Source organism: Mus pahari, chromosome 1 (assembly GCF_900095145.1).
Source record: "Mus pahari chromosome 1, PAHARI_EIJ_v1.1, whole genome shotgun sequence".
NCBI classification, from domain to species: domain Eukaryota; kingdom Metazoa; phylum Chordata; class Mammalia; order Rodentia; family Muridae; genus Mus; species Mus pahari.
The window spans coordinates 147,938,607-147,963,918 of NC_034590.1; the positions used below are offsets into that span (position 1 = coordinate 147,938,607).

General features: G+C 37.1%; 1 protein-coding gene across 5 annotated transcripts in view; it reads left to right on the forward strand.

The window, feature by feature from the left end:
* The window catches only part of Hectd2 (HECT domain E3 ubiquitin protein ligase 2), a 65,222-nt gene that overhangs the window by 19,034 nt on the left and 20,876 nt on the right, over positions 1-25,312 (forward strand). For all 5 annotated transcript variants that reach the window (XR_003844384.1, XR_003844385.1, XM_021195634.1 and 2 more), the window contains exons 3-10: positions 8,587-8,725; positions 9,735-9,837; positions 10,195-10,284; positions 12,001-12,065; positions 20,979-21,024; positions 22,637-22,746; positions 24,454-24,602; positions 25,169-25,292. Coding sequence is in view for 3 of the 5 variants with exons in the window: in XM_021195634.1 (XP_021051293.1) it covers positions 8,587-8,725; positions 9,735-9,837; positions 10,195-10,284; positions 12,001-12,065; positions 20,979-21,024; positions 22,637-22,746; positions 24,454-24,602; positions 25,169-25,292 (826 nt within the window). In the remaining 2 variants the exon portion in view is untranslated. The remainder of the gene's footprint in view (positions 1-8,586; positions 8,726-9,734; positions 9,838-10,194; positions 10,285-12,000; positions 12,066-20,978; positions 21,025-22,636; positions 22,747-24,453; positions 24,603-25,168; positions 25,293-25,312) is intronic.

Here is a 25,312-nt window from a genome sequence, read left to right on the forward strand (position 1 = left end):
CCTCCCTCCCTCCCTCCCTCCCTCCCTTCCCTCTCTCTTTATTTCTCTTTCTCTTTTTGTATTTTTCTTTTCCCCTTTTAGACTTATCTAAAACATTTTTTTAAAAAACTTCACAAAATACCTTTAAAAGAAGCAAAGCAGTTCTTCCACAAGCCTTTTTGAAATGTCTCTGTTTTGTTGGTAATTCAAGAAAGAGTGGATATGAACTCCCATTTTCCCTAGAAGCCAGTATTTGATTCCAAAGCTCAGCTGATATCATGAGTTTATTCTTAGCAGAGCCTTGGTGTGGCATGAACTCTGCAGTTCTTACTTGAGGAATACATCTTTGTCACTCTAAAATAGCCAAAGGGAAGAAAGGTTGTCTGAACTCGATGGTTAGATCTGTATGAAAGGCCTGTGATGTATTTGCAGGTAAAGTAGTGCAGTTTCCATTAAGAGCAATGTGAACGGCAGACAGAAATAAGTGGTTAGAGGAGACCTGGTGCAGGGGTTGGTGTCTGGGGAGAGTAAAGAACTCGAGGAGTTTTACTTTGGAAGTATCTCTGAGGCCTCAACCCTGGTCTTCAGGTTTCCTTTGAAAACGAACCGGTACTGGACTAAATCTCTAGGACCTTCTTCTTCTAAGCCAGTAAGCGCCTTCATTATCTTCTTAACTATTCCTCGAGAAAGTGTATCTGGAAAAAATATTTTGCTTCATTAGTTCACTTATCTTTTTTACTACTGTCTGTTCCTAAAATGTTTATTTTGGAGAGGGGACAAGCTATTGTTTTAGATCAGAGTAACTTTCTGAATAGCATATTTATATGATTCAAAAGTGGGCTCACTTTAAGCCACCCTAAAGAGATGGTAAAATAATTATCCATTTAATGAGTTAGTGTACTTCTCCATCCTGGAATTCCTACCCCAGAGCAGGCAGGGTCTTACCAGAGCCCCAGATGCAGCTTCAGAAGTCTGTCTGCTTTTCTGAACTACTTGGAAAACATAGTTTTCTCTTTTATTCATTCTCTTTTCTAAGCCTGCTCTCCTAGACCTCACTGGGCTTCCCCAGCACTTTGGCTTCACTCCTCTACACCTTTCCCTCCCAGCCACATGGCTGCCTACCACCATGCAACCTTCCTGCCACCCAAACTCAAATAGCTCAGCTGTTTTCCTTTTCTTCTCCGTCCTCTGCCTCTGGGCAGCTGCTGAGGTTTAGAGTTTGTCTGTCTGGGGATTTTCTGTTAAACACTAATAGAATTGTTCCAGAGTTTAGAAAACACAATTAAGAATTAGTAGCTTCCTATGTGTCACTGTCACATTGTTTTGTTCCATCTCCTGTATTCTATTGTGTAAATATGAACATAGATATTTTCTCAGATTGGAGAGATGGCTCAGCGGTTAAGAGCAGTGACTGCTCTTCCAGAGGTCCTGAGTTCAATTCCCAGCAACCACATGGTGGCTCACAACCATCTGTAATGGGATTCAATGCCCTCTTCTGGTGTGTCTTAGGACAGCCTTAGTGTACTCACATACATTAAATAAATAATTCTTTTTAAAAAATTAAAAAATATATATATATATACTTATACATACATATTTTCCCTACATGTACATCATCCAACACCTTGAATTGTTATTTTCAGTTCTTTTATTTGAGGTATCTTTATTCTTTATAATTATATTCCATTATAGTAGACATACATGTTTATTCAGACCTCACTGAAAAGAATGAGTTGTGTCCATCCTTTTTTAAAGAGCGGAAACAGTACCACAACAAGTGACTGTATATATATATATATATATATATATATATATATTCCATTTTGTTCATCTGCAAAGTGTTTGTAAGATATTCCTGGAAGTGTGACTGTCAGATCTGGGCATGCATATATTCCTGGGTTTCTTGAGTTTCCAATCCAGGCATCTCTAGGACCTAGCATCTGTGTCTTATGTAGTCTGTAATTGTTGAGTAATTTACTGGATAAAGAAAAGAGTAGGAGATAGTTTTCCTGTGCTGCTGGCTTGTTTGCCCTAGTAAGATACCGAATCCTTCTCTGGTCTTTAATTCTGTAAGACAATCTAGTATGAAACATCTAGTTCATTAAAGATGAGCTTCTACAGAAATAACATGTATTTTTAATGCAAAGTACATAAAAGAACACTTCAGTCGTGCTTAGAGTTTTATGTACACTTCACTGTACTTGGTAAAAAGTCCATCTCCCCAAACCAGTGAATGTGTTTCTTTATTTGGCTATGACAGCTAAAGTTCTGTGAATCATAGGGTTTCCCTCCTCTTCTTCCTTTCTCCCTCCTTCAGCTTTCTTTTTGCTAAATGTTCAGAAAAGTACTCTTATAGGCAGTGATGTAAACACCACCTGTCATTACTCATCTTCTCTGGTCTTTCCCAGTTTCTGCTTCATGCTACAACTGAAGTAGTCAAAAACAGCACAAGAGCTGAAATGAAAGAGGGAACCTTTAAATTGTTCCATTATGCCTTGCATGGTGCTCACACTGTCAGCTGACTGCCTGCAACTCTGTGCACTCTTAACCATCTAACCCTCATAGGGCTTTGTTTAATGGTCACAGAATGGGGCAGTTATGACTAATGAACTATAAACATTTTCTGTACCTAAGTTTTATAAGTAATAGCTAAGATGGAATTTGTCAGTATAATGATTTTTGATTGATCTTTAAAGGATGTTTTTGTTTTTGCTAGGGTGATATTTTGGATACATTTACAGTTTATTAGCTCCTGTTTCTGATAGGTTTGCCTTCTGATACTTGACTTCATTCATGGTTGAAGATTGACCATTGTTCAGTATTGGATAAATACTCAATAAAATTCTCGCAAACCGAATCCAAGAACACATCAAAACGATCATCCATCATGATCAAGTAGGCTTCATCCCAGGGATGCAGGGGTGGTTCAATATATGCAAATCCATCAATGTAATCCACTACATAAACAAACTCAAAAAAAAAATAATCCACATGATCATTTCATTAGATGCTGAGAAAACATTTGACAAAATTCAGCACCCTTTCATGTTAAAAGTCTTAGAAAGATCAGGAATTCAAGGCCCGTACCTAAACATAGTAAAAACAATATACAGCAAACCAGTAGCCAACATCAAACTAAATGGAGAAAAACTTGAAGCAATCCCACTAAAATCAGGGACTAGACAAGGCTGCCCACTCTCTCTGTGTCTATTCAATATAGTACTCAAAATTCTAGCTAGAGCAATTAGACAACAAAAGGAGGTCAAAGGGATACAAATTGGAAAGGAAGAAATCAAAATATCACTATTTGCAAATGATATGATCGTATACATAAGTGACCCCAAAAATTCCACCAGAGAACTCCTAAACCTGATAAACAGCTTCAGTGCAGTAGCTGGATATAAAATTAACTCAAATCAGTAGCCTTCCTCTACTCAAAGGATAAGCAGGCTGAGAAAGAAATTAGGGAAACCACACCCTTCACAACAGCCACAAATAATATAAAATACCTTAGTGTGACTCTAGCCAAGCAAGTGAAAGAACTGTATGACAAGAACTTCAAGTCTCTGAAGAAAGAAATTGAAGAAAATCTCAGAAGATGGAAAGATCTCCCATGCTCATGGATTGGAAATGTTAATATAGTAAAAATGGCCATCCTGCCAAAAGCAATCTACAGATTCAGTGCAATCCCCACCAACATTCCAACTCAATTCTTCACCGAGTTAGAGCAATTTGCACATTCATTTGGAGTAACAAAAAAGCCAGGATAGTGAACACTATTCTCAACAATAAAAGAACATATGAGGGGAATCACCATCCCTGACCTCAAGCTGTACTACAGAGCAATAGTGATAAAAACTGCATGGTACTGGTACAGAGACAGGCAGGAATATCAGTGGAATAGAACTGAAGACCTTTTACATTATTTTGTCTTTGGAGAAATTTCCTTAAATTCTTTCTTCTCTTCTCTGAGCCTATTTCCCCTTTACTCCCTGTTGTTACTCATATGCCTGTCTTAGTTAGGGTTTCTATTGCTGTGAAGGGACCCATGACATGGCAACTCTTACAAAGGAAAACATTTAATTGGAGTTGGCTTACAGCTCAGAGGTTTAGTCCATTTTCATTATGGCAGAAAGTGTGGTGGCCACACAGGCAGTCATGGCACTAGAGAAGTAGCTAGTAGTTTTATATCTGGATCAGCAGGCAACAGGAAGAGGGTGAGACACTAGGCTTGGCTTGAGCATCTGAGCCTCATTGCCTACTCATAGTGATACACTTCCTCCAACAAGGCCACACCTCCTAATAGTGCCATTCCCTATGAGGGCCACTTTCATTTGAGCCACCAGAGCCTCTATGAAAAAATAAACATTTTGGCCTGTCTTTGTGATTGTGTACTTTACTTGGGTGACTCTTCTTAACCCTCAGAGTATAATTGTCTGATGTTCTGTGTTGAGTTGCCTATTGCATGAAACTTTAGATCTCCTCATTTTTAGGCCACATTTTCCCAGGTTCACACCGCTAACTAGAGCAGTAACAGATATTTACAATATGAAAAATTCCAAAGAGCTGATAGTGTGAGCAAAGGAAGGGTACGTTCTCCTGATCAAGCAGCCCATTCACTTACACCCCCAGGCTGGCCTTTCAAGTTCTCGGCAACCTTAGGGATGACTGACCATTTCAATAATTTTATATCTAAGCTAATGTTTTAAGGACCTCAGTGACTAAGGTTAATAGAATAACTCAACAAGCAATAGATTAAGTTCCTGATTTTCAAGCTGGGGCTTTCCCATTATTTATGAAACGTAGGGTATGATGTTTTGCAGTTGTGCATTAGAGCAACCACTCTGTCTGCCAGTACTTGTGTGTCAGCAGCACAGACACCTAGGCTGCTTCTCTTGAACAGACAATCTACATAGATACTTTCGTTTATCTCTGAGCTACTGCTACTGTATTCAATAGTTATGCAGGAACAGTCTCTATATAACCAACCAAAGTGTCAGTTTTCATTTTGATTATTGCAGTTGTAGAAAGCTACATATGCCATTTTCAACCAGAGTCAACCCATAAATAGTGAGATGGCAAAATTTTGCTAATAATCTCACTCCTCCTTTATCCATAACTATATTACGTCTACACACATTTTAATATTCTACCTACCAGCCCTCATCATGGTTGTATTCTTACACTGGCTTCAAGTATTTTACTTAATGTTTCTAAGCAACAAGCTAAAATAGGCAGCAGTTTATTAAAAGGAAGGAAAATTATTACTGCTTATCAATTTAGAATAGCATGTTTCAAGTATTGACTGAATGAAACCTAAATGGCATGTTTTTACAAATGTATTTTTACTTTTTTTTTACTGTATTACAGTATCCTCATATATTGCAGTTGCATATGTCAGAATGAAGATTTTCCTGTTTTATTTATGGTATTGATATGAGGTTTAATTAATCACCATAGTTATTGGTTCTCTCATTTGAGTTGAACTTTAATAAAAGCCATCTGTGAGAAAAGGCAGAAAACCACTCTCTAGAAACAATGCTTTGATATTTAGGGACATAAGAGCAGCTGTGAGCTGTTATTTTTCTTCCCTTAATAGCTGAATGTCACATCCTGTAATTTGGCTTCCATTCACTGATATGAGCAAAGGATTCTGTGATTTCATTAGCATGCATGTTACCATTCTGTAGTTTTCATCAGTCACGTTACCTTTGAAACTAAAAATAGAACCTGCTGTTGGCCTCTGGTGCTACCTCACTGGACATCCTCCCAGCCCAGCGTTACTGTCTCTCTTATATAAGATCTCCTACTCTCAGGCTCTGCCAGAACCAAGTTCTCTCACTAACTTGTATCTCACTGTTCTACCTCAGCATGGTATTAATAAAAGTGAGTGGGTATAAAAATGTACACGCATATAGGCTTAGTTTGTGAATAAGCTGATTTATATTTGAATGAGTCTGTTTGTGTTTAATAGAGGGTGTTTATAGCCAGATTGGGGAAAGTGTGTGGGAAGGGATAGGAAAGGGTAAGTCTAGTGAAGAACAAGGAAAGATGGAAGAGTCACAAAAGGTCATTGTAAAAAATGTCCCTCACTATTAATAAAAATGTTTCAACATAAGAAATTATTTTTGGAAATATTTAGTTTTGCTTGATAATAAATTAAGCTAGATCTTTAATATTTGCAAAGTTAATGAGAGGTATAAAATAATTATAGAAACTCAGAAATGTAATAATCTATATTCTGTGTTTTCTCACCTCACCTCACTTAATAGTACGTCACATAGTACATCCCTAGACAAGCAACATCAGCATCACCTAGGAGCATGTTAGAAATGAATTTATGTCCTACCCCCACCAGCTTCACCTAGACCCTAAGGAGGGCTCAGCCATCAGTGTTTCAAGCTTGCTTAGTAAAACGTGAAAGCCATACTCTATGGCATATGAAAATTTGAAAATTCTACTATCTTCTAACAGGAAAAGTTTATTTTAAAATAGACTGTGTTAGCTAGTTTTCTTATAACCGGAACAAAATACCTGAGAAAATCAACTTAAAGGAAGGGAAGATTCTATTTGAGTCTCTGTCTTAGTCCATTATAGACAGGACAAATACAGACAAGTAGGGTTGCTCACCTCAAGGCTGCTGGAAGGTGAGAGAGTCAATGGTCTGGTGATAAGATAAGCCCTTCAAAGGCACACTTCAGTAAGTAACTGGTGGTTTGAATGAGAATGGCCCTCCTAGGCTCATAGATTTGAATGCCTGGTCACCAGGAGTAGCACTGTTGGAAAGGATTAGGAGGAGTGGCATTGTTGGATGAAGTACGTCAACGCAGGTGGGCTTTGAGGTTCTCAAAAGCTCAAGCCAGGGCCAGTGACTCTGTCTTCCTGCTGCCCACAGACCTGAATATAGAACTCACAGTGGCTTGTCTAGCACCATGTATGCCTGCATGTAGCCATACTTCCCACCATGAAAATGGACAACAAGGCCTCTGAAACTTTAAACAAGCCCCTGTTAAATGTTTTCCTTATAAGAGTTGCTGTGGTCATGGTGTTTCTTCACAACATTGGAACGCTGACAAAAACAGTAACCTTGATCTAGTTAGGCCCCACCTTCTAATATCCCATTCATATCTTACCAATCAATCTATTGATGGCATGAGTACTCTGATGGTCATTTACTACTTACTGAACATTGTTCTTAGTGTTTACATATGTTTCAGTGAAGAAACACACAATAAAAGAGATTTAGATTGCAAGTTCCCCAATTATAAAAATATAAAGTACTACAGGGAAAGTTAGGTAAAATTAACTAATGGAGTTGTGAGAGAATTTTCCTATTTTCTAAGGTAAAAAAGGGCAAGTGCTAGATTCTGTGAATATAGCAGTAGAAACAAACAAAAGTTTTTCAGTCTCCTTAAATCATTATGTAAAACATGGGTTAACTATGTATCAATGTTTAAAATCATGAACATAATTTACAATAAAGTTAATTGATAAAAGTAGTCACTTAAACACCTAAAAATAAACAGAATAAATAACCAGAAATGTAAGTTCTCCCTGGTATGAGCTGCTGGGCAGGAGGTATCAGGAGAACTAAGTGAAGCTGTTTGGTGAACCTTGGAATAAGAGAGTTTCAAAATAAGTAATAGATATTCATTGTTAAGCTCAGAAGGCAGGTTCTAGAACAGAACTTGCTGAAGCTGAAGGGATTTAACCAAGAGCAGGTAAACAAAGAGGTTCAGCAAAGGGAAGCAGTGAGGTTCCTGAGAACTCTCAGAGATAACTGGCAGCCCTTCTTATACCAGGGCACCGCATACTGAGCTTACAGTCAAACTGAGCAGCATAGCGCTGAAGAAAACGAACACCCGAGTGCAAGTAGAAGGGGGTGGGGGACATGGGTCATAGAGGTCTCTTTATTTGGGTTCTACACAGAAATAGCCAAGGACAGAGCTGTACTTGGTTATGAGAGCTCAAAAATAACATGTTCAAGTAAAAATTAGCAGCAAAAAGGATCAATTACAAATTTTATTGTAATGAGGAACTAAGGAACAGCCAGGAAGACCATGAGAACACACGAGAAATGCATGGCCAGAATAAGAAAGTAAGATCTTAAATACATGTAACTACTTCAAGAAAATGGAAGAATAAATATGGGACAGTACAAAACTCAAAAATAAGAGGAAAAAGGCAAGTAAAGTCTTATTTATTGTGGACCCTGATAAGAAAGCATATATAAGTTATTTGCATATTTCTGAAAAGTTAATAGATGTTGATAACGTTGAGTTTCACTGAACTATTCCTTGAAAGACACCTTTAAAAGGGAAGGAGAGAAAGAACTATACATTTCATCTATGAAGGGCTTTGGGGAGGAATGGAGATTAATGGCAGTCAACTCTAACTTTATGCAAGGTATAGTCAAATAGCTGTTAAAGGTTCTGAATTTATGGAAAGCACCGTCTAATAGCTCTTAGGGATTGCCTGGAAAGTGCCTAATCCCAAAGTGAATGCATTATAAAATGCTTATTTTCTGTTTATGGGGAATTGTTCTGATATTTGCTAACTTGAAAAAGCTTTGATTCATTACATGGAATGTTGTCTTACACTTCACAGTGAGAGACCTACCACCAATTTGTCTTGATGTTAGACAAAAACAGCGCATGTCTGTGGATGCATTATCTTCTGAAGTGAAGGTTCCACCCCTTCCAGAACCTACTCTTCCTAACCAGCCCAGAACAGTGAAAGACTTTGAGTAAGTCCTAACTCACTCTGCTGTGTAGACTGCCAGTCATCTACACGCCAGGGCTATGCATCGCTTAACATCTTTCCCTGAAAAAGGAGCTGAACTTGTAGATTTTTATAATATATTAGACAAAAGTAAAGACACAAAAGACAAGATACCTCAAGTTGAAAGTATAAATAAATGTGTAAATAACGGATAGTGGATATGTTATAGCAAAAGACAGCAAACACCAAGAGAATGAGTCAGAATTGTCCCAAAACATTGGCAAAAATTAAGTTCACCATTAAAACAAGCACACGCGCGCACACACACACACACACACACATTCATCTGCTATGTAACCATTCTCTAAAAGCTGTGTCACCATTCAGAAAATAAAACTGGATAATTTAAAGCACTTCCATGGGGATGCAAAAGGAGAAACTTGGGTCATAAAGTATAAAAACTCCAGAAGGTGGACTGTGGAGGGAAAGGACAGCGTGAGAAAGGGCGCATGTCAGGGTGAGGTGATGAGTCTTAGCTGGATGTGGTATTACTCACCAGTAATTCTAGTGCTCAGGAGTCTGAGGCAGGAGGAACACCCCAAGTTTGAGGCCAACATGGGCTACAGAACAAGACTCTTATGGAAAAAAAAGGAAATGGAAACAGTGAATTACTATTTTAATATAATTAAGAACTATACATTTATATACTGTTTGTATCAACTATAACTGATTTTTATTGTTTTCAGTATTAAAAATATATATTTAGCATGATATTCATTTTTATTTTGTTTATGTTTATGTTTTTGTTTTTGTTTTTGAGACAGGGTTTCTCTGTGTAGCCCTGGCTGTCCTGGAACTCACTCTGTAGACCAGGCTGGCCTCGAACTCAGAAATCCGCCTGCCTTTGCCTCCCGAGTGCTGGGATTAAAGGCATGCGCCACCACGCCCGGCATGATATTCATTTTTTAAGAAATGCTGTTTGTCTGATGTTTTTCTCCACTTATGATTAATATATGATTTTGTTTATTTTTTAGGGAAGATTTAGAAAAAGCTGAGGCCACAGGAAATTGGAAAACAGTACATGCCTTTTATATAACAGCATTTGATTCTTTCACAGAGCTAAATGCTGCATTTAAGGTAACAAATAATATATAAAAGATACTCTTCATTCACTTATAATTTTAAATTTAACAAAGAGACTCCATTTTAGTATTGACTTAAACAGTATATGTATTTTTAAATTATAAGTATCAAAATACTATTTGTGATTTACTAGATATTTTACTATTACTAATGTTTGATTTCTTTTAATTTTTAAAAATTACTAAAATCATTCTTATACATTAATTTTATTTTCAATAATTGCCTTAATAATTCTTTTTTGGTCATCAGACAATAAGATTAGTTGAAATTATAAAAAAAGTATAATTCAGATATTATTAAGAATAATCCATGAAATGTTAAACATACTTAATTCCTTAATTGAATTTGCAGAAAGATGCCACAGCCTCATTTAATACTATTGAGGACTCTGGGATTAATGCCAATTTGGTGAATGCTGTATTTGATGCCTTACTTAATACTGTAAGTATTGTTTATGGACATATTTGAGTAGTATAATTCTATGTCTCTTCTTTATTGCACAAATCTTTTTGTTTTTTATAAAGACTCATTTTAATTTTTCATTTATATGTGTTTGTGTGAATGAATGTGTGTATATGTATAAGGGAGCCACAGAGGCCAGCAGAGGGCACCTGATCGCCTGGAGCTGGAATTACAGGTGGCTGTGGGCTGGTTTGTGTTATACAGGTGAATGGGAACTGTGAACTGATTTTAGGTCTTCTGGAAGATTAGCAAGTGTTCTTGACTTCTGATCCATCTCTACAGCTCCTCTTTTTCAGATGCAGCCATTTTGTAATATAATTACACTAAACAATCAGATATAATTTTATGATAAATAGAATTTTCAGAAAATTAGGTCATTCTTTTTCTAATTATCTGAGAATTAAACAGAAAATACCTCTTTATCTAATATGTATTTAGAAAAGACTTTCTAAAACCTGCTTTACTTACTCAGGGAAGGTGGCCTGAGTGATTCTCCAAGTTCAGTTCTGAATCAGTCACAGGAAGTGACACAGGCTCAGAGACAGTAGGTCTTAAGTAGAGATCAAGAATTCAGTTCTAATGTGATTAGATTATATTCATGTATTTCCAAAGGTCAAATCATCCTTGTAAAGTTGGACTAAATCTTACATGGCCATAGTGTATAATTTTTTTAAATGTTTTTGGCTCAATTTGCTAGTATTTGTCGACTGTTTTACATGTGTGCTTAAGAGAGATACTGGTCTAGCCTAGTGATTGTCAGCTCTCCTAAAACCGAGACTCTTAAATACAGTTCCTCATGTTGTGGTGACCCCAACTGTAAAATCATTTCCATTGCTACTCCATAACTAATTTTGCTACTGTTATGAATCATAATGTGAATACTTTTACAGATAGAGGTTTGCCAAAGGAGTTGTGACCCATTGGTTGAGAACCGCTGGCCTATAACATTATACCGACTGTGTGTGTGTGTACCAAATTGCCTATACACACATAGTGATTAATAAAGATGACACCATGAATTTGAAAGAGAGAAAACAGGGCTACATAGGAGGTTTTGGAGGAAAGAAAGGGAAAGGGGAATGACACAATTACATTAGCATTTTAAAATAAAATAAAAATGTAATTTTAATAGAACATAGCTTGGTAGCACTTGCTGAGTTACCAAGACTAACTTATTGGAATTAAATGCATCCCTAATGACCAGATAAAATTGTACAATTTGTAATCCCAGCAATTAGGAAACTGAGGAAGATCAAAAAGTCTTGGCCAGCCTGGTTTATGTACTGAAACCCTCAGCACAAAAAAGTATAACTTGAATCAGTGTGTACATATCCAAAATATATGCCAAACATTTTAAATTAATAAATACAATACTGTTAGACTTATGATTTTGTCCTCTCAAGGAAAAAAAATGAATTTTTTTCAGTTACAAAAATTATTGCTGGTCATCAAAAGATCACCTTGTGTATTTCTGCCAACTGTCTACTGCACATCCCAGAGAGCATCCTCATGGCAGTCTACATCGCTGGTGCTCCCTGGAGGTCTCAGGAGTGAATCGGGGGCTGCTCTTAGTGTCGCTTTCCAGTCACTAAGGCTGCTTGTCATTATTCAAACAGATATGCAAGTAAAATTAATGTAAAAATCACAAAATATCCTAATAATTATTTTATCTTAATTATTTTCTTTTGCCTCTAGCCTCAAGATATCCAGAAGTCAGTATTGAAGGGAATCATTAACAGCTTGTTACAAGAATGGAAAGGGTAATTGTAACTGGTATTTAATCTGTATATATGACTTAGATATGTATCTCATGTTTCTTTATGTGTTTTACTCTTAGGAAGTATCTTTTTTTTAATTGGATATTTTAATTACATTTCAAATGTTATCCCCTTTCCCGGTTTCCCCTCTGCAAACTCCCTATCCCATCCCCCATACCTGCTCCCCCACCCACCTCCCCACTCCCACCTCTCTGCCCTAGCATTCCTCTACACTGGGGCATCAAACCTTCACAGGACCAAGGGTCTCCCCTCCCATTGATGCCAGATAAGGCCCCTTCAGCTCCTTCAGTCCTTCCCCTAACTCCTCCATTGGGGTCCCTGTGCTCAGTCAGATGGTTGGCTGCGAGCATCCGCATCTGTATTGGTCAGGATCTGGCAGAGCCTCTCAGGAGACAGACAGACATCAGCTCCTGTCAGCAAGCACTTCTTGGCATCCACAATAGTGTCTGGGTTTGGTGTCTGCATGTGAGATGGATCCCCAGGTTCCTGTATTTCCTTTAGACAGGAGCAATCCCGGGTTAAATTTTGGAGATGGGTGGGTGGCCCCATCCCTCAACTGTGGGACCATGCCTCTGGATATGGTCTCTGAAAGGTTCTCCTTCTCCTTTGTGAGGTATTTCAGCTAATATCATCCCCGTGGGGACCTGGGAGGCTCTTGCTTTCCTGACAGCCTGGTCTTTCTGGTTGCTACCCCCAGTTCCCCATCCCACATTGCCACACACCTCTGTTCAATTTCCTGTTCCTATGTGCATTTCCTCCATCTCCTCCCATACCTGATTCTTCCTCTCTTTTTCCCCTCCTCCTCTGCAATTCCACCCAATTCCCTCCCACCCTCTACTTCCCTTGATTATTTTGTTCCCCCTTCTAAGGGACTAATTATAGAATACTTGAAGCAAAGCTATTTAGTGTACTGAGATTTGGATTTCTTGAGATCTGTAAATATTCAAAAGGAAATCAATGAATCTTTTAAAATTATGTGTAAGTATTTTTGTGTACAGATGTATGCACTATGCAGATATAGAATGAGAACTGGTCCATAATCTTGGGCTTCTTTGTAGCCAGTATATTTTATTTCAGAAAATAAGTTACTAGCTTTAAAAAAAACTTGCTACCTCAAGTAAACACCTCAGGCCAGAAGAGTTGAAGCCAGACTGGGCCTTGACTACTTCCTGAGCATGACAACAAATACTTCCTCAGCAACACCGAGACGTCAAGTCAGCACACTCTCTGTTGCTTATGCCTAATAACTCATGTGAACATGAATGTCATGGCCAGTGTGATGACGCCTCAGACGGAATGGAGAAAGACTTCATGCAGAGTGATAGGTGGACACCTACATCTCGAGCAGAGAGAAAACTCATCGGGGTTTAGTGTCCCCAGGGGCTTCAGTGTCTGAGTTTTGCCTTTAATCTGGCGTCCAGTGAAAGATCTTGGATTTCATGATTTCATGTTCATGAATCGTTTTTAAATTAGAAAGTTACTTCTGTGTATCTGTGTACTATAAACTTTGAACAAGTGAGAAACAGCGGTCAGATTTGGGACTACAACTCCCCTGGACAAAACTGATAATGTTAAAATCAAGATATTTCAGGATGTCCAAAGTAAAATTCTTTTAATTAGCAGTTGGATGTCTAGCTTATAGACATTCTTCCCCTTTTATTAAACATAGATTCTTTTCTCATACAATATACTCTGAATACAGTTCCCCTCCCCCAACTCCTCCCAGATCCTCTCCACTTCCTCTTCTATCCAGATTATTCCCTTTCTGTCTCTCATTAGCAAAGAATAGGCTTCTAGGAGATAATAACAATGAAATATTTGAAAAAATTGAAGTTGGACAATTGAAAATGAAAGAGCCCTAAGAGAAGGCACAAGAATCAGAGACCCACAGGTTTACACATTCAAGAGTCCCATAAACTTAAAGCTATAGTGTGCATGCGTGCGTGCGTGCGTGTGTGTGTGTGTGTGTGTGTGTGTGTGTGTGTGTGTGCATGTATGCAGGGGACTGGTGTCCAGAGGACCCATGTAGGAGGCCCTGTGATTGCTGCTTCAGTCTCTGTGAGTTCATATGAGCTTTGCTCAGTGGCTTTAGAGGACTTTGTTCTCTTGGGGCCCTTTGTCCATTCTTTCTCCTCCCCCATTCCATCTGCCTCCTCTTCCACAGAGTTCCCTGAGCTCTGAGGGAGGGAGTTGATGGAGATATCTCACTTAGCTAAGGTCTCTCACTCTCTGCATAATGTCTTGCTCCCATCTGCTGCAGGAGGATGCCTCTGTGGTGAGGGCTGAGTAAGGCACTGATCTATGAATATAGCAGAATATCATTAGGACTCATTTTATTATTACTTTTTTTTTTTTAGACAAATAGCATTTGGCTTTATCCTAGGTCTCTGGACTATCTAGTCTCTGGTTCTTGGCCACTCAGTCAGTGTCAGGTATGGGTTCCATCTCATGGCGTGGGCCTTAAGTCAAACCAGACGTTGGTTGGTTACTCTCCCAAGGTTTATGCCACCATTGCCCTAGCATATTTTTCAGGAAAGCCAGATTGTAGATCAAAGACTCTGTGATTGAGGTGGTGTTTACCGTTCTCTTTTGGTAGCCAGAAGAGTACCTTTCTGTGTCGTAGACACTAGAACATAGAGGTGAAGGTTCTTTGTAGGCACCAGCTCAACCTTTCCATGCTTACTGATGTCAGTTTGTGGAGAACAACTTATTGTCTAAGCAACAGTTTGGTTTTTGGGAATGTCTGTGGAACCCTTTCAGCCAGCAATTCAATTGGATGAAACCCATCCCCAGCACTGAACCAGTGGGGGTTTCGGCTCCCTCATTATTTGGAGACTTTGTTAGGATCACCTTCCTATCTTACACAAGGTTTCCATACTGCCCCTCAAATGCCCTTCAGTTCTAGCTGTCTCTCCCCTCATTCCCTTCCTCAACCTCATCTCACCTCCCAGTTCTCACCTGACCTTCCCATTCTTGTTCCCTGCCCCCTACTCCAGTCCATCCATAAAATCATTCTATTTCCCTTTCCCAGGGAGATCCATGTGCCTCCTCCTCCCCAGTTCCTTAAACTATGCCTACCCTTCGAGGTCTATAGAGTATATCTTGGTTACCATTTATTTAATGGTTAATATCCAGATATAAGGGGATACATACCACATTTATCTTTCTGGGGTCTGAGTTTTCTTACTGAGGATGAGGGTTTTTGTTTTTCTTTCTAGTTCCATTTATTTGCCTGCAAATTTCATGATGTCATTTTTTTAAATACCTGATTATGTAAATATACCATATTTTCTTTATCCACTCTTCTGTTGAGGGACATCTAGGTCCTTTCCAATTTCTGGCTATAATGAATAGAGTAGCAGTTAACATGGTTGAGCAAGTGTTCCTATGATAGGATAAAGTGTCTTTTGTGTATATGCCCAAGAGTAGTATAGCTGGATTGTAACCAGACCTTTGGCTTCTTTGAATTCTTTTTTCTACCACACTCTTCACCCTTCCAACCCCTAGCCCCCAAAACTAGGTAGGAGAGAAAGAAGGTTAGAATAGGGAAGGGAGCATCAACGTCATTAGTCTACTTTCTGCTGACTAGAGGCATTGAGTTCCTCAGAGCAAGGTTGATCTTCAGCAGCAGCAGCAGCAGCAGCAGCAGGAAGAGAAGGAAGAGGAGTGGGTGCGTTTTAATCCCCTTTCAAGGGTTTCCAGAAGGGAAACCAGGAAAGGGGATAACATTGGAAATGTAAATAAATAAAATATCCAATAAAAGAAGAAAAAAAGGTCACAGAATTCCAAACATCATACACTTGTAGAAACTATCTGCAATTAGCAAAATCACACCCTTGCCAGAGCATAAGGTAAATCAAAGTCTGCTGTTGTGGACAGTGGAAAGCAGCTTCATATCTCACACCGAATTAAAACAAAAACACTTTCGCAAAATATTTCCATGTTTTTAAAGAAACCAAAATGACCACTACACTGGATCTCGAGATAGATTGATTCCCATCTTTCTGAGGAACTGCAATATTGGTTTCCATAGTAGCTATACAAGTTTGCTCTCCTACTAGCAATGGAGGAGTGCTCTCCTTGCTCCATATTCTCATCACCATGAGCTGTCATTTGTATTATTGATCTTAGCCATTCAGAGGAGTAGGATGGAATCTCAAAGCCATTTTGATTTGTGTTTCCCTAATGGCTAAGGATGTTGAAATTTCTTTATTTCTTAGCCACTTGAGTTTCCCCTGTTCGAAAGTCTGTTTAAATCTGTACCCCAATTTTAATTGGGTTATTTAGCTTTTTATATCGTTTTCTTCTTTTAGCTCTTTATATATTTTATATATTAGCCCTCTGTCAGATGTAGAGTTGGCAAAGTCTTTTTCTCATTCTGTAGGCTGCCACTTTGTCTGAATGATGGTACCCTTTGCCCTGCAGAAACTTTTGAGTTTCATGAGGTCCTATTTATTAATTGTTGATATTAGTTTCTGCACTATCAGTGCTTTGTTCAGCAAGTCTTCTCTCATGCTAGTGAGTTCAAGGCTATTCTCCACTTTCTCTTCTATCAGGTTCAGTTTACCTGATTTTATGTTGAGATCAGGAATAGTGAGGCCTCCAACATTTCTTTTATATTTCAGGATTTTTTTTTAGCTATACTGTTTTTTTTTGTATTTTCATATAAAGTAGAGAATTGTCCTTTCAAGATCTGTGAAGAGTTGTATTGGAATTTTGATGGGGCTTGCGTTGAATCTGCAGATTATTCTGGTAGGATGGCCATTTTTACCATGTTAATCTTACCAGTTCATGAGCATGGGAGATTTCCCTCTCTTCTGGTATCTTCTTCAGTTTCTTTCTTCAAAGACCTGAAATTATTTTTTATCATGTAAGTCTTTCACTTGCTTGGTTAGAGTTACCCCAAGATATTTTATATTATTTGAGGATTGTGTGAAAGGTGCTGTTTCTCTGATTTCTTTCTCAGTCTGTCATTTGTGTATAGGAAGGCTACTGGGTTTTGTACAGTAATTTTCTATACAGCTTCTTCACTGAAAGTATTTATTAGCTGTGGGAGTTCTCTGGTGGAATTTTTAGTGTTACTCATGTATACTGTCATATCACCTGCAAAAAAGATATTTAACTTCTTCCTTTCCAATTCGTATCCCCTTCATCTCTTTCAAATGTCTTACTGTACTAGCAAAGAGTTCAAGTACTGTATACATGGAGAGCATGGACAACCTTGTCTTAGTCCTGAGTTTTAGTGGAATTGCTTTGATTTTCTCTACATTTAAATTGATATTGGCTATGGATTTGTTGTAAACTGCTTTTATTATGTCCCTTTGTTTCCCGAATGTCTTCAGGACTTTTATCATAAAGGAATATTGGATTTTTTCAAAAGCCTTTTCTGCATGTAATGAGAAAATATGGTAATGTTTTTTCTTTTAGTTTGTTTATATGGTGGATTACATTTACTGATTTTTATATATTGATCCATCCCTGCAGCTCTGGAATGAAGCCTGCTTGATCATGGTGGATGTTCTTTTTGATGGGTCCTTGGATTTGGTTTGCAAGTATTTATTGGGTATTTTTGCCATCCATGTTCATAGGGGAAATGGTCTATAGTTTTCTTTCTTTCTTGGGTCTATGTGTGGTTTGGGTATCAGGAAAATTGTGGCCTCTTACAATGAACTGGGCAGTTTCCCTGTTTCTGTTTTGTGGGAATATTTGAGGAATATCTGCATTAAATCTTCTTTGAAAGTCTGGTAGAAGGCTTTTTGTTTGGTTGGTTGGTTGGTTGGTTGGTAGACTTTTAATGACTGCTTCTATGTTTAAATTGCTTATCTGATCTTGATTTAACTTCTAACTTTTTTAAAGTGGTACCTGTTGAGAAAATTATTCTTTTCCAATTTGGTAGAGTATGGCTTTTAACCATATGTTTATTTGATTGTCTAAATTTCTTCAGTATCAGTTGTTACTTCCCCTTCTTGTTTCTGATTTTGTTCATTTTGATATTCTCTCTGTACCTTTTAGTTATTTGAATAAGGGTATGTCGATCTTACTGATTTTATCAAAGAACCAACTCTTGTTTCATTGATTCTTTGTATTGTTCTTTTTTATTCTACTTTATTAATTTCAGCCTTGAGTTTATTACACTCCTTTTGGGTGTAGTTTCTTCTTTTTGTTCAAGAACTTTCAGGATTGCTGTTAAGTTGCTTATATGAGGTAACTCTATTTTTTAATGTAGGCACTTAGTGCTATGAACTTACCTCTCAGAACAACTTTCATGTATTCCTTAAGTTTGGGTATGATGTGTATTCATTACCATTCAGTTTTAGAAAGTCTTTAATTTCTTTATTTCTGTTTTGACTCATTTTTCAGTAGAGAGTTGTTTAATTTCCAACGATTTTGTAAGCTTTTTATTATTTCTTTTGTTGTTGTTATCCATCTTTAATCCATGGTGGCCTGAGAGAATGAAGTGAGTTAATTCAATGTTCTTGATCTGTTGAGACTTGCTTTGTGTCTGTGTATATGATCAATTTTAGAGAAAGTCCCATAAGGTATAGAGAAGAATGTATATATTCTTTTGTGTTTGGGTGAGATGTTCTGTAAATATATGTTAGGTCCATTTGTGTTACAGCATCTTTTAGCTCTAGCACGTCTATATTTAGTTTTTATCTAGATGGCTTGTCTATTGGTGATAGTGGTGTACTGACGTCTCCCACCATCAGTGTGTGAGGGTAAGCAGTGTTTCTTTTACAAAGGTGGGTGCCCTTGTTTGGGCATAGATGTTAATAATAGAAATATCATCTTGGTGGATTTGTCCTTTGATGATTATGTAGTCTCCTTCCCTATCTCTTCTAATTAGTTTTGATCTGAAGTCTGTTTTGTTTGATATCAAAATAGCTACATTAACTTGTTTTTCTTAGGTCTATTTGTTTAGAATATCTTTTTTTAATCCTTTACCCTTAGGTAGTTTCTATCTTTGATGTTGAAGTATGTTTCTTGGATGTAGCAAAAGGATGAGTCCTGTTTTGGCATCCTTTCTATTAGTCTGTGTCTTTTTATTGGGGAATTATGACCATTGACATTGAGAGATATCAGTGCCCAATGAATGTTGATTCCTGTTGTTTTTAGTATCAGTGGTGGTGGTGATTGTGTGTACATACATGTGCATTCATGTGTGCATGTGTGTGTTCGTGCTGTGTTTCACTTCCTTAGGTTTTGGTTGTCTGGATTGTTTATTTCCAATGTTTTTGTGGTTATAGTTTTCCTTCCTAGGTTGGAGTTTTCCTTCCAGCACCCTCTGCAGGACTTTGTAGATAGATAAATATTGTTTAAAATGCTTTTAATGGAATAGCTTGTTTCCTCCATCTGTAAAGATTGAGAGTCTTGCTGGGTATAGTAGTATGGGCTGACATCTGTGGTTTCTTAGAGTCTGCAGCATATCTGTCCAGGACCTTCTTTGCTTTTAGAGTCTCCACTGAGAGGTCAAGTGTAATTCTAATAGGTCTGTCTTTGTATGTTACTTGGTCTTTCCCCCGGTAGCTTTTAATATTCCCCCGTTGTTCTGTACATTTACTATTTTGATTACTAAGTGCTGAGGGGACTTTCTTTTCTGGTTCAATCTGCTTAGTGTTCTGAATGCTTCTTGTTCCTTTATAGACAACTCCTCCTTTAGGTTAGGAAATTTTTCTTCTATCATTATTTTAAAAATATTTTCTGGGCTTTTGAGCTGGGATTCTCCTTCCTCTATTCCTGTTTTTCTTAGATGTGGTCTTTTCATGGTGCTTCAGTCTCCTCTTTAAGGATCTCTGTTATCTTCATTCAGGTGGCTTTAAAGTCTTTTTCTTGTATTTCTGCTATGTTAAAAGGGCCTGCTGTGATAGGGTAGCAGGTCTCTAGTGGAGACACAATGCCCCAGTCTTATTAATGGTGTTTTTATGTTAGCATGTAGGTATCTGGAGTTGGGATAATTGTAGGTCTAGTTTAGTGATTCTTGGCCTTCCTAATGCTGTGACCCTTTAACACTGTTCCTCAGGTTGTGGTGACCCCAACCATAAAATTATTTTTGTAATTTGGCTACTGTTAGGAATCACAATGTAATATCTGATATGCAAGATATCTGATATGCAACCCCTGTGGGGGGGAGGCCATGACCCACAGATTAAGGTGCTGTACTGTGTTTATCTTTGTTGAATGGTTGTTTTGTTTCTTGGTTTCTGTTTATTCTTTGGCTTTTCAGAGTGTGATTGCTGTGTGCTGCCTGATAGGAAGTAATCTGTGGACCTGCTTCCATGGCCTGCTCAGCTGATGTTTGCCAGGGTGTGCCTGCTGGTGTTAGAGGCTTGGACAATGGGTTGAGTTGGAGGAGAAGATTGTGTCAGTTTGGAGGTTGGTCCAGAAAAGAAAAAGACCAGAGCAGGTTTTCTGCTTCCGAGCTGGAGACGAGACTGGAGGTGTTGGATCTGGAGGAGCGGGAGTGAGGAGGAGCCACTGTCAACCTGCTTGTTGCCAGTTTACAGATATTTCTGTCACTTCAGGAGTAGACTATAAGCTGAAGTGTAGTTTCTTTCTTTAATGTATAAATAAATATTAAGTAGAATAATCCTTGTTAAAAGAAAATGTTTTTAAATTACTGATGATTTATTAGACTTTTAACTATTTCCATAGTCTGCCTGTCACCTTAAAATGCTACAGCTTTCCTCAGTAACTTACCCTTTAAGTGATACTCAGAACCAGCCTACTATTTTCTAAGCACACTGGAGACATGTTTATATCTCAATAAGAGTAATGCATGTAAACCTACATTCATTTTGGCTTCTCGGTTCTTACAAACACATACTGGTCATGTTTTGTTAGATACTGTGAAGTTAAATACTCACCTGTAATCAATCATGCATGTTCCTTTTTCAGTCCACGAACAAAAGATGATCTTAGAGCATATTTTATACTGTTACAGGTAAGTTAGAGTTACTGAATTCATATGTCAATCTGCATGTGCAAATAAAATTATATCAGATTACTATTACTTGGCAATAGTATTAATACTCTTTAGAATAATATTTACTTGGAACACAGAGACTAACATTGTAACAAATATTTAGAAGGTAGATTATCTGAGGGATTGAATTCTAAGTGAGTTCTTACCTCTCTTCCAGTGTTTGGAACAGATGGGTGTTCTTCCCTTTCCACTCAGACTCTTCCTTTGAACTAACTGTCATAGGCTACAGAATTTCCTCACATACTAGGTTTATGTTTTTTAACTAATGTTCATTAGAATTCTGATAGAAGCATAAAAGTTGTTACTATTTGTTACAAAGCAAACTAATACTAGCTTTCTCATGAGAGAGATGGATTCAAAAATATGAAAATATATTAAGGTATTAAGTAAAAGCACATTTTTATTTTTAATTTTTTAAAAAAATTTATATTATCTTAGTTAACACTACATTTACATCATTCTTTATAATTTACCAAAGTTGTTCAGGTATATTAACTCATTTGAAGGTAAAAATATCAAGCTGTAGTGTAGAAAACGTGTAGATAAAGGAAAGCTATAAAATGCCCCCATAAAGCTCAGATACATTAGAGTCATGTGCTGTAAGTCCTGCTCACACATAACCCTTCCACAGAGCTGTCACTGGGTGAAGTACTTGGTCAGCGTTCTTAAGCTCACTCCTGCCCATTAGTCAGGTTTGAAAAACAGTGTTCTCTTTTTTATCACAATTGGGTTAATTTCTAAAATATTATTTTCACTTTGTATTTGTGTGTCTATGTGTGAGCTACTTGTGTGGAGTACCCAGGAAGGTTAAAGTCAGACATCCTGGGACTAACACTGCACCCAGTTCTCAGTGCTAGAACCAAACTTACAAACTCTGGAAGGGCAGCAGGTGCTCCGAACCACGGGGCCATCTTTCCACCCGGCACCTGAGTTTTTAATAATATGACTTTTATGGAAATTTATGAAATGTATACTGTAAAAGAGCTTCAGTTTTTGAAAGATAAATATGGGGTTTGCTTAGTTTAGGCGCATTCTTTCAGTCCTTTAACATTTAAAAGTTGTCAGAGTTCATGCTTGTTGTTCTATGTGACAAATGAAGTCAACTTATTTTCCAGTGCAGAAGTTTTACAATTTATATTTACCTAGTTTTTCCTTTTTGTTTTTTTTTTAAATCAAGAAAACCCACATTAATGTCTTGCTATTTAATTGGGTAATAACGATTGCCAACATTTATGAAAAATGGAACAAGGTGCTTTATATGTGTTTTCTTTTTTAAAACTCAAAATGACTCCTGAGATCGATATTATTTCCATGTTACACTGAGAAAATTGAGAATTAAATTTAAAACCATGCCTAATGGTGCACAGCTAATAGGTGGTAGGATCAACCCTCATACCCACATCTGTCATGCCTGTGACAGAAACCAGTTTTGCTTAAGTAACAAGTTGTTTTTAAAGAACTACACAAACTCAAATGTAGTTTCCTGAATTTGCTGCTTAAAACTCATTAAGCTTTGTGTTTTTCCTTGTTAACACAATTTTAACACAGTTATCTTTAATATCTTTTTCAGAATCCTCAATTTAATATCACATCTACTTATGTCATCTTTGCTCATTTGCTACGACAGATAGCTACCTTAGTGGAAGCTGACCATCACTTCCTAGTTCACTGGCTTAAAAAGTAAACAAGAACTTTCATAGTCTCTCACTTTTAACTGTGATATTATTAATTTTATGATAAATTATTGTAAACCTTTATAATACTTAAATGTTTTTAAGATTTTTAGTAATGATGTTTATACTTTGAAATGCTTCAAAAGCCAGTTATAAAATGTATACATTAGTAATACATAAAAGATACATAAATATCTATTTTTTATAACTTATTTCTATTTTTAATCTTAAGTAACCATGTTCTTGTGAAAATTGTTGAAAATATTGATCACTTACAGTTTTTATAGCACATTTCTGTTTTTTATACATTTCAAATGGATTTGCTCAGCTATTGTTTTATTATGTGTCTTTTTATTTATTTTTATGTCTCTCTCTGTTAACATATCTTACTGCGTATGTGATACTTTCTCCTTATTAAAAATACCAAAGTATGAAAGAACATTACTTCTTCCCCTCAGGACTGTATTTCCATTAATAGACATTTCTCCAAGGTGGGAAAAAAATTAAAGGGTAAAATATTTCCAAAACAAAATTTAAATACTGTCAGTTCTCATGATGACTATGATAATAGTTATTATTACTATTAATTATAGTAGTAATAATTACTATTATTGGTAGTAGTATTTAAATACTAAATATTTGTGAAGTCACCATCAATGCTGAACTACTAACATCACTGAACTTTGCTTGGGTGGGTTACTAGGAGCCTCTGATTGCAGTCCTATCAGCTCACTAGGCTTCCACTCTATGAGTGCCCATACTTGATGCCTTATTCCATGGAAATTGATTAGTTAAATTGAAATCATAATGGTTGCACTATATGCAATGCCAATATCACCATAACCATACACTTTGTGAGTACAACACACCATGTCCTTCATGTTCACTATATAACATCACAACTTTCTTCTTCTTTGGAACTAACCAGCACTTAACTATTACATTGTAAGATCTTTGGATTTTGAGACAGGCTAGAGTCTGCACCTCAGGCTAGCCTGGAACTTACCATGTATCCCAGGGGACCTCTAACTCACAATCCTCCTGTCTCAGTCTCCCAATTATAGGGATTACAGGTGTACACTGCCATGCCTAACTGGAGGGCCATTTTGAAATAACAGAATCATCAAAAAAAACATAAAATATTAAAAATATGATGTTAGATTATGAGAAGACTATAGAGACGTTTCATTGGAACTGTAGTTTTTAGAAACAGAAGTTGAAGTTAAGGCTAGCCAGTAGATATTAAAATAATGTGTTTATTGTTAGAATAAATCACGTACATGTTGGAAAGGAGCAGTGCATGAGTACTGAAACCAGGGTTAAAGCTCTACCCTGCCGAGTCTTACTCGTGCATGCCGAGGCTCGGGGTTCTCTCCGCTCTTCTGTGTCCACAGGGGCCATGAAAGTGCAAGTGCTGACCCGGGGAGTAAGGAAGACATCTTAGTCTCTAAGACAGAATCTGTAAATAATGAAACTGGCTAAATCCTGAAAGCCTTATCAATTTATTAATGGCATTGCAGTAATTTTGGTGTTTATTTTTTATTTGAGAAATAGTTTTGATAGGATTTTATATCTTTTGAAATGTTTTCAACTTAATATGTGAGAATGAATAGTCTATCTTCTGTCATATAGGATGTAGTTTGATCTCTAACAAATATATTGACAAAATAAGAAATGAAAGTTTTGATTGGAATTATTTCAAAATACTTACCAGATTATCCCAGAAGAAATTCAAGCAACTGGTAGAGAGATTGCTGCAATTCGTTTCTTTACGCCTGTTTCCAGCAAAACCTGAAGAATTCCCGCCTCTAACAAAGTGTACCTGGTGGATTCCATCAGCCGCTAAAGTTCTGGCTTTACTTAGTAGGTTTTGATTATTCACTCATTCTTCCTTTTCTCTTGATAAGTATTAGGGACATATTTTAAGGGTCGTGGAATACTAGAGAGATAGCTTTAACTTTCAAACCATTATTTTGAAGAAAACAAAGTAATTTCCCATTTTATGTATTTTACAAAATATAAATTTTTTATTTATAAATGTTTTACAAAGCTGGGAAGAGCTTTGTTTCTGTTTGTATTGTAGTCTTAAATGCACATGATTCACTAAGTATTCATTCCTGAGAAAACATGAATTCCCACTAATTACTGAGAACTCCTACAAGAGATGACACCAGTGGAGAAATGACGAGTAGATGACCATTGGCCCCTTTCTCTAAATATTTTTATGATCATCATCACTTTTTTGTAAAGCAAGAAATACTATATATTTTTACCACGGAGTTTAAAATTGCCTTTTCATTGGAACTGTAGATATTTAAACTAGAAGTTTAAGTTAAGGCTAGCCAGTAGATATTAAATAATATGTTTATTATTAGAATAAATAACATGCATGTTGGAAAAGAGCACTATATGAGAACGTCTCTTCACAGATACTGCCAACAATTTGGTTCACCCTCCCCTTGTTCCTTACACTGATTTCTATAATTCTACCTTGGATCACATTGATCTCATGGAAGAATATCATACTTGGCAGAGCTTTGGAAATTCTCACAGGTATGACCCATAGCTCACCT